Source organism: Pistacia vera, unplaced genomic scaffold, assembly GCF_008641045.1.
Source record: "Pistacia vera cultivar Batoury unplaced genomic scaffold, PisVer_v2 Contig284, whole genome shotgun sequence".
NCBI classification, from domain to species: Eukaryota; Viridiplantae; Streptophyta; class Magnoliopsida; order Sapindales; family Anacardiaceae; genus Pistacia; species Pistacia vera.
In genome coordinates, this window is record NW_022196095.1 from 1,161,796 (window position 1) to 1,178,490 (window position 16,695).

The following is a 16,695-nucleotide window of genomic DNA, read 5'->3' on the forward strand; positions in this document are numbered from 1 at the left end:
GCAAAGCATACAAGGTAGTGAGTACCCCAGAGTTAATCGGTGATTCAATTCCATCTACCTTCCAAAGGATGTTAGACAGATTTGATTAAGATTGTATGCCTCCTCATTGATCTCTCTTTCTTTTTCAACTTCTCCTCTAGCCATTTTTTGGAGTCCTTTTCCAGTGCGATGGCAACCTTGTTGTGAGAAAGCAATGCTTTATTTTTTCTTCCAACTCCCAAAACGATCTTCCCATCATATGGGAGATTCCATACAAGTGGTACTCATTACAATATAATGAAAAATAAAGAAAACAACAAAGAATCTAAGAAGGTACGTTGCTTTGTTACACCAGAATTTGCCAATTACTGCCAGGCAGTTGTTAAGGCGGTTACTGGTTTCCAACATATACCTCTTAGAACTTAGCACTTACGAAGGTACGGCGTTGTACACCAGAGTTTGCCAATTACTGCCAAGTAGTTTTTAAGGCGGTTACTGGTTTCTAGCCATATACCTTTGAACTTAACCAAAATTTGACTCCTAGATCTATTGGAGACTAGAGGAACACAGTTTCGAAAAAAAAGCTCCAATTTCCAAAAACCCTAATTTTCAAACCTAATTTCAAAACCCTAATTCCAAGAAATGGCTCTGATACCACTGTATAAATACTCACAAAAAGAATCAACCAAAATAGAAACAGATCAAGAACAAGAATCACACCAAACACACACAAGAACAACCAGATTTACCGTGGTTCACTGCTCTATATTTGAGCAAGCTAGTCCACGTTGAACTCGAGAATCACACGAGCTCGCTGTACTAATACTGTCAAGATTACAGTTTAACACACACAGCAACACAAATCCCTCAAAAACCCCCTTCTTCAACCCGAACTCACCCTAAAAGATACCTTCGAATCCCTAAATGCAGCGTATACAATACACTAGAATGACTTGACCCAGTCACCAATCAACAGTACAGGATCCATCAACCCAAATTGAAAACCCTAAAGGCTCAAAGATGGTGTTTAATGAAGAAGAGAGAGACTTGTATAAAATGAAAAATGAATCGAATGCATAAACTGCCAAAATAATTCTGCTTTTATATGGTTGACATTAGGATTGAATTTCAGCCGTTGGATCTTCTTTTCATCAACGCTCAGGATTGTTTCTGTCGTTTAGATCAAAGCGACGTCGTTCCATTTAAGTGCAAATACGACAGCGTTTCAAGCCATCATCCAACAATAACCATGTCGCTTGTGAGAGAAGTTTGGAAATAGAAAATTGTTTTGGGGTTTGTTTATTTTATAAAGAAGAGAGAAAAACAAAAAGAAAGGGAAAGCTAAAAGGAGCCGTAGTCTACTACTTTATATACGCTAGCACCAAAGCAAGGAACTAAGGCAAGGTGCCAAGGTGAAGGCTAAGCTTAGTCGGATGGAGAGAGTGGCTTATCCATCTTTTCATCTTTAGACAAGTCTAGTAGGGAGGGAATATTTCCTTACTTCTTTCTCCTAGTGAGTTTAGCGCTAATACTTAAACAGCCTAAAAACGCAATCGTTCCCTCACACTTTAGCTATGATTTTGTATTTATAGATAAGAGTAATACTAATCTTACAAAGAGGTATATAAAGAGTCATATAAAGAGAGAAATCCAGCCCTTGAAATTCATGACTCTCTCTCTCTCTCTCTCTCTCTCTCTCTCTCTCTCCCTTTTTCCAAGGGCTGGATTTGTCTCTTTGTATGGCTCTTTATATGCCTATTTATAAGGCTAGTATTACTCTATAGATAAATATATCAAACAAAATAAATATATACTCTTAGTAAGCAAAGAAAAATAAATGAGCAGGTTTGCCCGAGAGTTTAAGGGGAACATTTGAGAGAAGAGTGCATGGGTTGGAATCCCACTGTCTATTTTTTTTTTTTTTTCAAATGGGTTTTTAAAACCTTTGGTCTTTTTATTTATTTATTTATTTATTTATTTATTTCATTAATATTTAGCAGCTCCACCAATTATCTTTGCACACACTTTACTCTTAATTTGGAAAAAGAAAAAAAAAAACCCCATTTTAGCGTATTAGAATATATCATAATCCAATAAAAATACAATTCTAATGCTTTAATATCATAATTCTATAATGAATAATATTTTTAGGAGGTGTTTGTTTGAGCTTATGAAAATTAACTTATAAGCAATTGAAATTTTAAGCAATTACGTGTTTGGTTAAAGTACTTATAAGTGACTGATAAATAGTTGACGTGTTTAGTAAAATGTGGCTTATAAGTATATTTTATTATAAAAAGACTAAAAAGTGTACTACATTAAAAAAGAGTATACTATAAAATTTTAAAATTAAACAAGGATAATGTAGTAATACTTGGTCAAACTACTTATAAGAAGATGTTCTAAAAAAAAAAAAAAAGTACTTCCCCTCAACTTTTTTTTTTTTTTTTTTTGGCTTATAAGCTCAAAAAAGTATAAACACAGTAGTAATTTTAAAGCTTAAAGCTAGTTTGACCAGCTTATAAGCTTAGACAAAGCAATTACTACCAACTTCTAATAATACTCTAGATAATAAACTTGATAAATTAATTAATATCAGAAAAGACCCTACAATCAATATTTGCTTAATGAATAACATAATCTTTAGACCTACAGGCGGTTGTCTCTCCTCTTTGGAATACTTACATTCTTTTGGATTGTACATACTAAAATATACATAGTATATGATCATAGAAAATTAGAAAAAAATTGGGGTATATTATGCAATTCAAGCTACCCTTGAGGTGGAGTTTGATGTGGTTTAGTTAATACTCTATTAATTTAATGTGTCATTTCTAATCTATTGCCGCAAGAACTTCGATTGAGAATTGATTCAAACTTCTAATTTTAGGGTGAGTGAGAATATATATGCTGTAAATGATGAATAGTATTAGGTTGAAATTATATAAAAAAATCAATTACAATATTATAGTTATGACAAATAAATATATTTTATATATTAAAGATAGACATTTTATATTTTTTTATAAGCATAAGTAATTTATTAATAATAGATATAAAAACCTGAAAAAAAGCTTAATTGAAAGTTTGGGTCGTTAAATCAATTAAATACATAAGCAATATAAACTAAGTGAAAAAAAAAAAAAAATCTATATTACCAAACTTGAAAAGAGAGTATACAATCGTAACAAAATAAAAATTGTTATATATGCATTGAATTTTGTTCTTGCCAACACTAAGTAATATTAAAAAATGAATAACAAGCTCATCTAGTTTATTAATTAATATTACTTTTCAAATAATCATGAGTTTGGGTAATCAATGAACAATTTATATTTACAAGAGAATTATATTTTTTATTTGAGGAGGCCATGTAAAATTTATAAAAAATTATGAAGGGCTAAACAATATAATTTGTGTGAATGTGGTGTTACTTCTCTTAGCCTGACGGATTGTGTTACAGCGACCTATTTAAGGGTCCCGTCCCCGATGAGGGTGGTGGTCCCACTCACGGTGAGCAGGTAAGGGTGAGAGGGTGGTCTTCCTTCACAATAAGCCCAATTTGATTAGGGGTTAGACCTGGGTTGGTTGATTGTGGTAACTCAAGTAATTGTTTTTAAATGAAATTGGTTGGAGGGAAAAATTTTGGAGGCAAGTTAGGAGGCAGTAATTTATTTTTTAATTTCCTCCTAAAGTATAAAATTAAAACTCTAAACTATTTTCAAGTATCTTTCCTATTTTAAATATCTTTCATACTTTAAGTCAAATATATTACAAAAATTCTAAACTATTTTAAGTATCTTTCCTATTTTAAATATCTTTCCTGCTTCAACTTAGTTATATATTTACAATTAAAAATCGAATTCTATTTTAAGTGATTTCCTATTTTAAATATATTCTATTAAAGTCAAGTATATATTACGAAATGAATAACCTAATTACTTTTATTCTGTTTCCTTTTCCCAATCCTTCATCTTCTTTCCATATTTTTTCAACATTGTTATCATTTTCTTTGTTATACGACAATCATGGCATTAAGTCGAGCTCAAAAAGATTATCTCCAAGAACCAAATACCAAGTCTCTCTTTTTCTATCATCCCATTTGATCAACCAAATACCAAGTCTCCTCGTCACTTTTTTCATTTAGAAAAACTATATATCTTCTCTTATACTTCACAAATTTTCTCATCATAATAATAGAGGAAAATTCCATCAGTATTGGAGACTGGTATTGGTTTGATCTATGAGTGCAGTACTAGGTATTTTGTCTTGTCACTTCTAACTTATTACCGGTGTCAGCTTTTTTCTAAATCTTAATGATGGAAACAGGATTAACCAGACTTGAGAATTTGTGATGTGCTCCGAAGATGTAATACTGATGGATTTTTTTTTTTTTTTTCTCTCAGAATAGATAAATATTACATAAGTGTATTGTTTATTGATAAATCATTTTTTTTTTTTTTTTTTTTTTTTTTTTTTGCATAGATCTCTGGAAAGGATTAATTTTCATAATAATATGCAACCCTCTTATGGAGCGGAAGATCCTTCAATTGCTGGAATGGTGTTGGATGTGCCTTTTTCTGACCTATTTAATCTAATGATGGAACTTGTAGACGTATACAAAATCCGGCTTCCTAAATTCACTGTACGCATCTCTTTCACTTTTTTCTCTTGTGCCATCAGTTTTCTCATGTTGGTAAGATGATTTTGTGGTGTGATTGTTTGTGCCTTATATTCAGTTAGACATGTCAACTATTTTTAAGGTTGCAGAATAATCAATATATTAAAAGCTTTGCATCTTTATTCCATCAGAATAATCAATATTTGTCACATTTTTCAATCGTTCATTAGTCTTGGAGAGCGGGGAAAATTCATCAGGGTATTTCAACGCCATGTTTAACTTGGAGAGCGGTTCATGGGTGACTGATGCAGCCACACAAAGTATTGGAGACTTGATGGATATTTTATCACACTCTTAAATTTTCATATGATCGCCATCCTCTGTTCTCTCTGATGAAATTCGTATGCAGTTCTTCCCTTCGGGGATCTCTTTGCCCTATCAAGGTAATGTAAGTTCATAATTTGCACAATATTTTTTTATTATCAGAAAGTATATTTAGTTTTGATATTTTTAATAAAATACTATCTCTAGAGTTAGTTTTTTTTTTTAAATTAAATTAAAAAATACATATATAGGTCTACAATAAAGAAGATTATATATTTTTGTATATTTAATAAGAAAAAAGGTTTCTATACGCAACATTTATAACACTTTACAAAATAAAAACACCAAGGAGAGTGACGTTTTCTAGCTTTCTTCTTTATTTACCTTTTAATATAATGAAGTAATAAAGAAAATTATGTTTTAATTAAAAGCCTCTCTAGTAATCAATGTAATATTAGGTTAGTTATTCTCTTCTCTTCTCTCTCTCTCTCTTCTTCTCTCTCTCTCTCTCTCTATATATATATATATATATATATTCTTATGACATTTTTTTTTTTTTTTTTTTGCAAAATGAAAAAATGATCATGAAGAGACCATCAACACATGGTGCTTTCAATTTTATCAATAAAATAGCCGTAGTAGACTATCTTTAGTTTTATTGTGTTAACGCTTATTAAAATTATAATGTTGTGACTTTATATATTTTAATAAATTTTTCCTTGATATATTTCATCTTAAGTTAAAAGTAATATATGGATTCAAGTTAATAATGATAATAGCTGTACGTTCCATTGTGGGAAAAAAATGGTAATTATTTATAATTTTATTTATTAAATGTAAAATATATATATCAATTTGATTGTCAGGTCAAATTGATATAAAATAACTTTTGTTACTCTTTTAAATTGTTGACAAGATATTTTTGTCACTTTTAATATTAACAAAAAAAATTATATAAGGTCTCAAAATTTAATGACTTAAATTTTTGTCACTACACTTTTCATATTTTTGACAAAAATATTTTTGTCGCTATTACTAAATAAAAATCCAATTGATGGTCATAACTTACTCAATAAAAATCCAATTGCTGAGAGGTTTGAATCTTTAGAAACTAGACAGACAAGACTTTAATTTGATATATTATATGCTTAATTTGGATGATTGTAGCCTCACTATCAAGTCATTCCTTTTATTATCACACACATTTTGATTTCTCTTGTTTTTCGATTTCCATTGAACAGTCAATAGTAAATTAGCTGTAACTTGCTCAATAAAAATCCAATTGTTGTAAATCAGACCCAAAACATACTGAATCATGCAGTAGTCCAGATTGTGCATTCAACCATAACAAGCATAAAAAGAGAAAAACAATTACAGTAAAGAAAGATAAGAAGAGAAACACCAAATTTATAGTGGTTCGGTAATCTGAAAGATTACCTACATCCACTCTTCAAGGGCAACCAGAAAAGAACTTTACTATGAGTTTGAGAAACCTTACAGAAGAATCGGCTCACCCCTTTTACACCTTAGGCATCAACCCGATACAAACCCTCTGATTACACACCCGTATACCCAGATGCTCTCACCACTCATACATACCAAAGAGGCAGAAAATCAGTACAAATTTATACAAAGAAAAGGCTATAACAGAAAGGACAGCTCACACCTACCATCACCGTTGATTCCATGGACGGATCTTGGATTTCCAGCACAGCACCTCTAACTGTTTCTCTCTCTGTTAACCAAAAGAGAAAAAGAGAGAAATGAGCTGCGCACAAAACCTAATTCGATTTAGGTTCTGGAACGAAGGGAAAAGACAGAACTGCCCCTCTTGTATTAACAAATTACTTTGACCAGCCAACTCCAAAATTTGACTCCTACGTGTCATCAGAATGCCACATCGCTACACCAATTGATGAGCGGTTTGAATCTTTGGAAACTAGAAAGATAGGGCTTTAATTTGATATATTATATGATGAATTAGGATAACTATTGACCTACTACCCAACCATTCATTTTATCATTACACACATAAAACAAATTCAATTTTAGTGATGACAAAGGAAAACAAATATATATTGATATATAGTTTTAATTGTATTTGTTCTATATCTTTTTATTGATTTTGTTGTTTAACTTATGGGTTTCGTGGGTTTTATAATTATCGTCTTTCTTTAGGATGCTATCATCAAATGCTTTTTTTGCTATAGGTGGTGGTCAATTCTAATTACAGCAAATAGATTTGTGTCACAAAACCTTTATCTTTATGGCTTCTTCAATGCTTCAATTAAGTTGCCTTCAGATTATACTGTTGGAGTTATTGTTGCTTTCTATGTGGTTTCTCTTCTCAACATTCTTAATTTTTTTTAATTTGTAAAATAATAATAATAAAATAATTCATTTTCTCTTCTCAACAATCAAAATTAGTTTTTCCTTTGGCTCTGCAAGTCTCTTGCTTAAAAGTTTACATTTTTCAACTTCTCTTTCTCTGATTGATTTGTAGACTTATTAATAATACCCGATGGGTTATCCTGCAAATTTTTTGCTTTTCTTGACAAAGTTTTAACCTTTGGTTGCAGATTTCAAATGTAACATATTTTAGAAGAACTATGATGATATAGACTTTGAGTTCAATTTGTGGATATTTTATTTATTGATTTTTTGAATTATCAATTCAATATAAAATGAACTTCAATATAGAAAATGTATATTTAAAAGACAAAAAAACCAATAATAATTTAAAAATATATATATAATAAACATACCTGCGCAATGCAACTTGAAAATGAATATAAGTTACAGAAATTGCGGAAGGTCAGTATAAATTTTAAGTATAAGGGGTTTTAAGGATTAAAGGGTAATTTGAAAATCGGTTTGCAAACCGGTTAACCGAAAACCGAACCAAATTTTTGGTTCGGTTTACATTCGGTTTTTAACCAAACCGGACCGGTTTTTTTATTTGGATTCGATTTTCGGTTTGGATAAACCAGTTCGGTTAACCAGTTTATCCCACCTCTAATACGATTCACGACAAAATACTGACATCGTCTATCAAAAACATGTCTGTAAAAATAATATCAATTGTACAAGATGATGACCTAAAAATATAATTAGACCATATAATATTTAGGTGATCTTCTCAAGTTGGATAAATGATTTAATGACATCTACCTATAATTAATATTAATAATTATACAGATAAAATTATTAATTTTATTTTAACAAAACTTTGTATATATACAAAATTTATATTTATTTGAAAATTTATATAATTTAACAATTATTATGTCTTAATCTAATTAGTTTATTTTGTTAGAATAAATTTGTTTACATCCTATTTCAAAAATATTGGATAACCATCTAGCGGCCCATGTCTAGTTATAATTTAATAGTTAATGAATATATTAATTTTCAATATATAAAAATTTTATATATATATATATATATATATATCGACTCCTCGCCTTCACAATTCACAAATTCAGTCAAAAATGTTTCTTCAAAATTCGCTTTAAAACAACATTATGATCAACTCCTTTTGCTGTACTCGAGGTTCGTTTCAGCTGGGCTATTTTCTGATTTTATTATTTTGGACATTGTCATTAATATCTTATGCAAAAGAGGTAGGCTTTATGATGGTTTTGTTGTTTTGGGGAGTATTTTTAGGAGGGGTTTTTACCCAAATGCTGTGACTTTTAATTGTCTCATTAATGGTATTTGTATGGAGGGTAAGATTAAGAAAGCTGTTGAATTGCTTAGGAAAATGGGTTCTTTTGGTTGTACGCCTGACGTAATTACTTTTGGGACTTTGATTACTGGGTTGTGTTGAACAGGAAAAATCACTGATGCCCTTCAGTTATTTGAAGAAATGGTTAACGGGGATGGTGAATTTGGTGTCATTTGTAAGCCTGCTATTGTTACTTACAATAGAATTATTGATGGTCTTTGCAAATATGGGTTAATAGACAAGGCAAAAATTTTTTTTTCAGAAATGAAGATTAGGGGCATTAACCCAGACGTGGTTACTTACAGCTCTCTAATTTATGGTTTGTGTAATACATCTAATGTGGAGGAGGCGAAAACTTTGTTTATAGAAATGTTGGATGAAGGTGCACACCCTAATGTAGTGACATACAATGTGGTAATGGATAAAATTTGTAAGAATGGAAAGATGGACGAAGCCAATGGATTGCTCCAACTGATGATTAATAGAGGTGTTCACCCCAGCACAATTACTTATAACACAATTTTGAATGGTTATTGCTTGGAAGGTAGAATTGACGATGCAAGAAAGCTATTTGATTCTATGGCAAGTAAGGGGTGTAAGCCTGATGTTCCTAGCTACAATATTTTGATGGACGGTTTTTGCTTGACAAATGAAATTGATGATGCTAAAGAGTTGTTTGCTTCGATGTTTAAGGAGGGATGCACGCCTAATGTAGTTAGCTACAATACTCTGATCAATTGGTATTGCAAGAATAAAAAAGTTGATGAAGTTATGAGTCTTTGTAAGGAAATGACTTCAAAGGCAGTTAGGCCAACAGTTGTTACTTATAGCACCTTGCTGACTGGCCTTTTTATGATTGGTAATGTCGGACATGCAAGGAAACTATTTGATGAGATGCAACGCAATAATGTTCATCCCGATTTAATTACGTATAATATTCTCATTGATGGATTTTGCAAAAATGGTTGTGTTTTGGAGGCTGTTGAACTGTTTCATACTTTAAAAAATGGAAACATTCAACCTAACATCACAACTTTCAACTGTCTCATTGATGGCTTGCGTAAAACAGGGAGACTCAAAATTGCTTGGGAACTGTTTCACAGATTGCGAAATAAAGGCTTTGTTCCAGATGTTGTGACATATAACATTCTGATGGATGGGCTTTGTAAAGAAGGGAACATAGAAATGGCAAGTAATTTGTTATCAGATATGGAGCAAAACGGTTGTGCTCCAAATGTAGTCAGTTTTTATACGCTTATGTGTGGTTTCTTGCAGAATAATGAGACTTCAAAAGTGGCTGAAATTCTTCACAAAATGCATGAGAGAAATCTGAAGCCGGATGCAGCCATAGCTTCAATAATTGTAGATCAACTGGTAAAGGATGAAACTTATCGCGAGTTCTTAAAGTTGCTTCCGTCATTCTCTGCCCAAGAGCCAGAGGGACATTGATTGTCGAGTAAATGTATTTCCAAGGGAGTACAACTTATGACGAGAACCTTGTCAGATGTCAAAGTTTCCATGTAAAGGTGTGTGCCATCATCATAGTGGTAATTGTATTTATATGAATCCTTTAATGAAGAAGTCAAATACGTGAAGTTATTTTGGAGATAAGTCTTACTAAAAACCTGATGGGGTAAATTAAGTCGTGTTGTTTTATTGACTGCAATCCACATTTCAATCCTCTTAATCAAAATACCAGTATGCTAGTCTGTTGATGTTGGTGGAAGTCTCTTTTATTTATTTTTATAATATCAGAATTCTTGAAGCTTTTAGGAACTTGTTCTGTTGAGTGTATGTAGTTTTTATTGTTGGATTAACTTGTTTCACAGTAGCCGTGAACACCAAAGTAGTGTATTAACTTCTGAATATGTTTAATTCTGATATGATATAAGGTTAGGAGTAATGAAACTCTGTTTCATCTTCATCTTTAGCGTAAATTGTCGTCTTCATCTTTAGCGATTTAGCATGACCATTGAGTTGCTATATTGTTATGTAGCCAACACATCTTTGTTTCTGATAGGTGCCTATTGATGTTTTCAAAAGAACCACTGATGAAGATGGTGCTAAAGGTTGTAGATGGTGAAAGAAATTGTGTTAACTCTTCTGTGAGGGAAATTAATGAAAGTGAGCATAAACTTAATTGTATGGGGAATAGTGTTGGATTAGCAATGGTACAGTTTTTTAGACATAGGCAGGTTATGATTCAATACTCTGTTTTTACTGCTTGTATTGTGTTATATTCTGCTCTGTCAATGATTTTGAGTAAGCGAGCTCGTCTGACCATCCAGTAGTAATGTGTGTGTGTGTGTGTCTTTTTATTATCATTATTATTATTATTATTATTATTATTATTTTGGGTTTTTTGTGTCATCTGGGATTCATTTTTTATTCACAGATTATGTGGAAAAGGTAGCTGAGGCATTTAATATTAACTTCCATTGAGAAAATCTAAGCAATTTTGGTAAACATATTCGGTGGAAGAATGAAGGGTGATGTAATTGCAAGCAGAATTGTCAATACTGCTAAACAGGAGAGCAGTGCATTAAATTATTTTGGATTTTATATAAACCAATTCTTAAAATTTGTACTTTCCGTCATTTACTCATCTTCTATGATAGTGCTTACAATTTTCACCTTTTTATTCCAATCGTTTTCAGTGAATGCTAACCTTGGAATAAGTGGAAGGATGGCCTATTTTCTCAACTAATGTGAAAATGGAAAGAACAACAGAAAATTGTTGGTGATGGCCAGCGTTGAATATTTCAATTGTCTCCAAGAGTTATAGCATTATTTTTGTTTGGTCTTGTATAGAAGATCACCCTAAAAATACCAGTGCGAGTTCAACTTGAAGGCAGTAATTTTGACCAGGGACTGTGACTTTTCTAAGCTTCTGTGACTTTTTGAGCCTGTATGCTCTTTTCTGAGCGTCTGTGCCTTTGTTTGAGCCTGCATGCTCCTTTTGCTTCTGAGCCTGCGTGTCCTCTTGCTAAGGCGTTTGTACTTGTGTTTTGTTTGTTTTTTGGGCCTTTTGGTTCGGCTAATCGTGTTACTTTGTAACTGTTTTCTTTTGGATATAAAACTTATTTGCCAAAAAAACAAATGTTGACCAGGGAAAGAGATACTTGAGGTAAATGTGGAATTTGATCTGATATGAAACCTCTTTTGAATGAGAAATTTGATCTGATATAAAACTTCATGAACTAAAGGTTCTGCAGGAAAATTGTTTGACACTAATGACAGCAGAAGATCTGGATGTTGCTGCTGAGAAAGCAGTTAAACCAACTGCCAAATGAGTAAATAGATGATGCAAGCCTGTTGTTTTCATACTTTTTCAGTATACTTACGATTATTGAGGAAGTCTTTGCCGATGATAAAGCAAGAAGGGGAAACACTCTTCTATTGCCTTCTAAAATTTTACTGTTTTGTGGTTAAGAGAATTGTGGTGTTTCTTTTATATTTTATACCACAACCATATTCTTCCGATTAATTTTGCCATTATCTTCTGGATCCACTGATTTCTCTTTTCTTTTTGGTACTTAACTTTAATTTATCTCAGAAATGGATGTTTAAAGCTGTGAGCAAAAACAGTTTTGCCAGGAAATGGAATAAAGAAGAGCAATTGAGAAAATCAGCACTCTCTTGCTGCAACTTCCCATCTGATGCGCTGAAAAATTAGAACAGCAGTCCTCCAACTGTTTCAATGGTGTCCAAAAGCCCCTCTTAACTCTTCCTCCTTTATCTGTTTGTATTTACTTCTCTTTATATTAGTATAGTTAGAGAACTAGGTATCTTATTGTATTAATAAAGTTTGCCGATTAATGAAAACCATTGTATTTTATTGGTAACAAGTGAATGAAAATAATATGACTATATTTACTTGCAACCAGTAGCGAATCCAGAAATTTCTGTTAGGGTGGGTCAAAATAAAAACTAATTGCACATTAATATTTTTGTCCATTAATATTTTTGTTAAGATGGGCCAAAATCTATAAATTGTATATATTAGTATTAAAAAAAAAAAAAAAATTGACAAAACTAGGCTGGATCCGCCCCTACATGCAACATTCGTTAACATCGGAATAAATGGAAGGATTAGATGGTAGCTGCCATCGGATCAACTATTCTTGCTTTGTATACGTTGTAATCAAAATATACAAGCTTCTTGTTCTCATTTTTCATAATTTTTAGAATTCTTACAAATTTTGATGAAGTGAATCAATTGGATCTTTACTGATCATCAAATATCCCGTCCCAATATAGGTGGTTCCTCAGAGGTATCTAAGCCTATGAGGCATTTTGTCATCCCTAACATTATTTGCTATATAAGAGCTCACTTGGTTTATATAAGATTTTCAGTAGAGAGGAAAATTGTAGAAAGAAGAATTTTATTCATCATCGTCAAAATGTTGTTGTATAGTACATTTAAGTAGAAGTGAACTCCAACTTACTCAACCAACTCAACTAATTCAGTTAACCACAGTTACATTTAAACTAGCCTACAATTTCTCTCAAATAATATCACAGTCTATATCAATATGCTTAGTATGTTCATGAAATATCGAATTCGAGGCAATGTGCAAAGCTGACTAGTTATCACAAAACAAGGGAATAGGAGACGATGAAGGATAACCAAGTTCTGTCAACAGTTGCACCAACCAAACTATTTCACAAATTGCAGAGGCCATGGCCCTATACTCGGCTTCTGAAGAAGATCTAGAAACTTTCACTTGTTTCTTAGATTTCAAGGAGATAAGAGAGGAACCCAAAAAAACACAAAAGCCAGTGATTGATCTTCGTGTAAGCAAACAAGAAGCCCAATCTGAATCATAGTAGGTAGCAGCTACAATGAACCATTTGATGGAAAAAATAACCCCAAACCAGGAGCAGATTTAACATATTTCACAATCTTTAAAGCTGCCTGCATATGTGATTCCTTAGGAGCATGCATAAACTGACTCAACAAGTTCACTGAATAGCTTAAATCAGGTCGAGTCACACATAAGTACAGAAGTTTACCAATTAACTGCTAATAAGCAGAAGCATATTTTAGCTAGGGATCTCCAATGACATGGAACTGCTTATCATAATCCAAAGAGGTGAACTTTATGTGCTAGTCAAGAGGAATAACAACAAGTCTAGCACTTGATAAACCAGTAGCAGAAATTAATTCTAAGGCATACTTACGCTGGCAAAAAGAAATACCTTTAACAAGCCTAGCCACCTCTAAACCAAGGAAATACCAGAGCATCCCAAGATCCTTAAGCTTAAAATTGGACTGAAGCAACCTTTTTATATCATGTATCATGTCAGAATTACTCCCAGTGATGACTATGTCATCAACATAAACTAGAACCACCACAATGTGATTGCTATGTTTTTTGATAAAGAGCAAATAATCTGATTTTGCTTGGTAAAATCCTCTCTGAAGCAAGGCTGTAGTTAGTTTAAAGTTCCAGACTCTAGAAACCTATTTAAGTCCATATAAAGACTTGTGAAGTCTGTAAACTAAATTCTATCTAGAAGGTTTATGGAAACCTTGAGGCAAAGACATATAAATTTCCTCTGATAAATCACCTTGTAATAATGCATTATCAACATCAAGGTGATACAAAGGTGAATCATGAATTGAAGCTAAAGAAAGAATGGTCCTAACAGTCACCATTTTAACAATAGGGGAAAATGTTTCCTCATAATCAATTCCAGCCTGTTATGTGTAAACTTTGGCCACCAATCGGGCTTTATACCTCTCCAAAGTACCATCAACATTAAACTTTAATTTGTATACCCATGTACACCCAATTGGACTTTTACCAAGGGGCAATGGAACCAATGACCAAGTATGATGGTCTTCTAAAGCTTTGATTTCCTTTGACATAGCTTCTACCCATTTAGGATCTTTAGAGGCTTGGGAAAAATTAACTGGTTTAGTTAAGGAGGAAAATTTGCTAAGTCGGGCTTGGTATGTGGGTGAAAGGTGATGTAATTTATGGATTTGAAATTGGATATTTTACTAAGTGAGTTTGTGATGAAGAGGGAAGTGTATGACAATGGTAGTCTATAGTCCATATATGAGGCTTGGTAATTCTTGTGAATTTCCTTAAAGGTACAGGAGAGGGTTGAGTTAAAGTTTCAGCTGCAAGGGTTGTATTTATGACAGGGGAATCTACTACTGGAGGTGTATTTGAGACAGGTGAGGAATTAAGAGCCACAACTGGATCTGATGTGTGAACTGGAAAATCATCTACATGTATGCAAGGTTGTGAAATATGTGTATTGGAAGAACCTATGTCTAAAAAAGAATCAGATGGAAAAACTGACAGATCTGTTTTGGACAAGCTGAAAGGAAAAATGTGCATATAAAAGGTCACATCTTGGGTGGTATGAACTGCATGAGTGTCTAAGTTGTATAGCAAATATCCCTTTTTATCTAAAGAGTATCCTACAAAAACACATGGAATGGACCTAGGGGTAAATTTATCTTTGGGAGTAAGGATTGTAGAGTAAGCTAAGCAACTAAAGACTCTAAAAAGTGTCAATGAAGGAGGTTTGCCAAATAATTTTTCAAAAGGAGAGAGAGACCTTTTAGTACAATGGTTGGGCACCTATTAATTAAATAGACTGTTTGAACACAGTAGCCCTAGAGTGTGTATAGCAGTTTGGATTGAAACTTCAAGGCTCTAACAACTTGTAAAATATGTCTATGTTTTTTCTCCACAACACCATTTCATTGTGGAGAATAAACACATGAACTTTGGTGCTGAATACCTAGCTTTGCTAACAAATCATGACAATTTCTATTAAAAAAACTATAAGCCATTATCAGAACGAATGCACTTAGGTGTTATATGAAACTGATTTTGTACCATGATTAGGAAGTTTTTAAGCAATTAAAAAAAACATATTTAAATTGCATTAGGAAAATCCATGTCACTCTAGTGCATTCATCCACAATTGTAAGAAAAAATCTTGCTTCCAAAAGTAGGTACCTTATAAGGGCCCCATACATCCATATGCAAAAGATCAAAAGCTGAATTTTAAATACTTTGACTTAAAGGAAAAGGTGTTCTAGTTTGTTTTGCCAAAGGACGGATTTGACAATGTGAAGAATTGTCAATTGGTAAATTATTAACCATTTGTTGTAGAATAGGATTTAGGACATGCTCCAATCTTTTATGCCAAACATTGAAATCAGAAATTGTCCTAGACTAGGAATGGAAACTTTGTTCATTCTTGCATTGCAAACATTGGGTGTAGAAAGCATTTTGGCCAGGGTATTGATGTCAAAGTTATGGAATGATGATTGTGTGAAAAGCATATGAAAATATAAGCCTTGAAAATTTTTGCCAACCCCCTTCAACCTACTACTCTAGAGGCCTTGGATTAAGAAAAAATCAGGGTAAAAGGTAATTATACAATTATTGGATGAAGTGTATTTAGAAACAGAAAACAGATTATATTTGAAGTCCGGCAAATGCAATACATGATCTAGACTAATCTTATCATTTATCCTAATAGATCCTATGTGCTTAATTCTGGTTTTGGTTCCATTTGGTAGGCCAACTTAAGTTTCTGGATGAGAGTGTGTCAATAGGTGCACTTAAGCTAGACAATCTACTAGTCATATGATTTATCACCCCTGAATCTACAATCCAACTTGTAGTGTCATTAAAACAGGATAAAAGTGATGTGGCTATGCCTGCCACATTAGCTGATGCTGAGATATTCTTATTTCCAAGAAGTTGAAGCAGTTGGGAGTATTGTTCTACCGAGAGAATCATGCCTAGTGAATTTGAACCTTTTGGTGATTCCATAGAAGCGCTAGAGGTTGTATCAAGCTGTGTATGGGCTTGATTAGCTGCTGCCCTATTCTTTGATCCATTCTTCCCTTTGTAATCAGCTGGATAACCATGAAGTTTATAACATGTATCCCTTTTGTGCCCTGGTAGATGACAAAACTCACTCTATATAAGGCTTTTTCCTTTATATTTGGGATTGTGATTTTGCCCTTTTTGTGTGTTTTGTGCATATAAAGTAGTAGTTACCT

The 16,695-nt window shown here is 32.6% G+C and overlaps 1 protein-coding gene across 1 annotated transcript; it reads left to right on the forward strand.

The window, feature by feature from the left end:
* The first annotated feature begins 276 nt into the window (after nt 1–276).
* LOC116134235 (pentatricopeptide repeat-containing protein At1g63330-like) lies at nt 277–12,470 on the forward strand. Its single transcript, XM_031419906.1, is given in 3 exon segments — nt 277–376; nt 8,410–12,078; nt 12,208–12,470. Coding segments are annotated over 2 exon segments (1,791 nt in total). The 3' UTR covers nt 10,101–12,078; nt 12,208–12,470.
* Nucleotides 12,471–16,695: the final 4,225 nt, after the last annotated feature.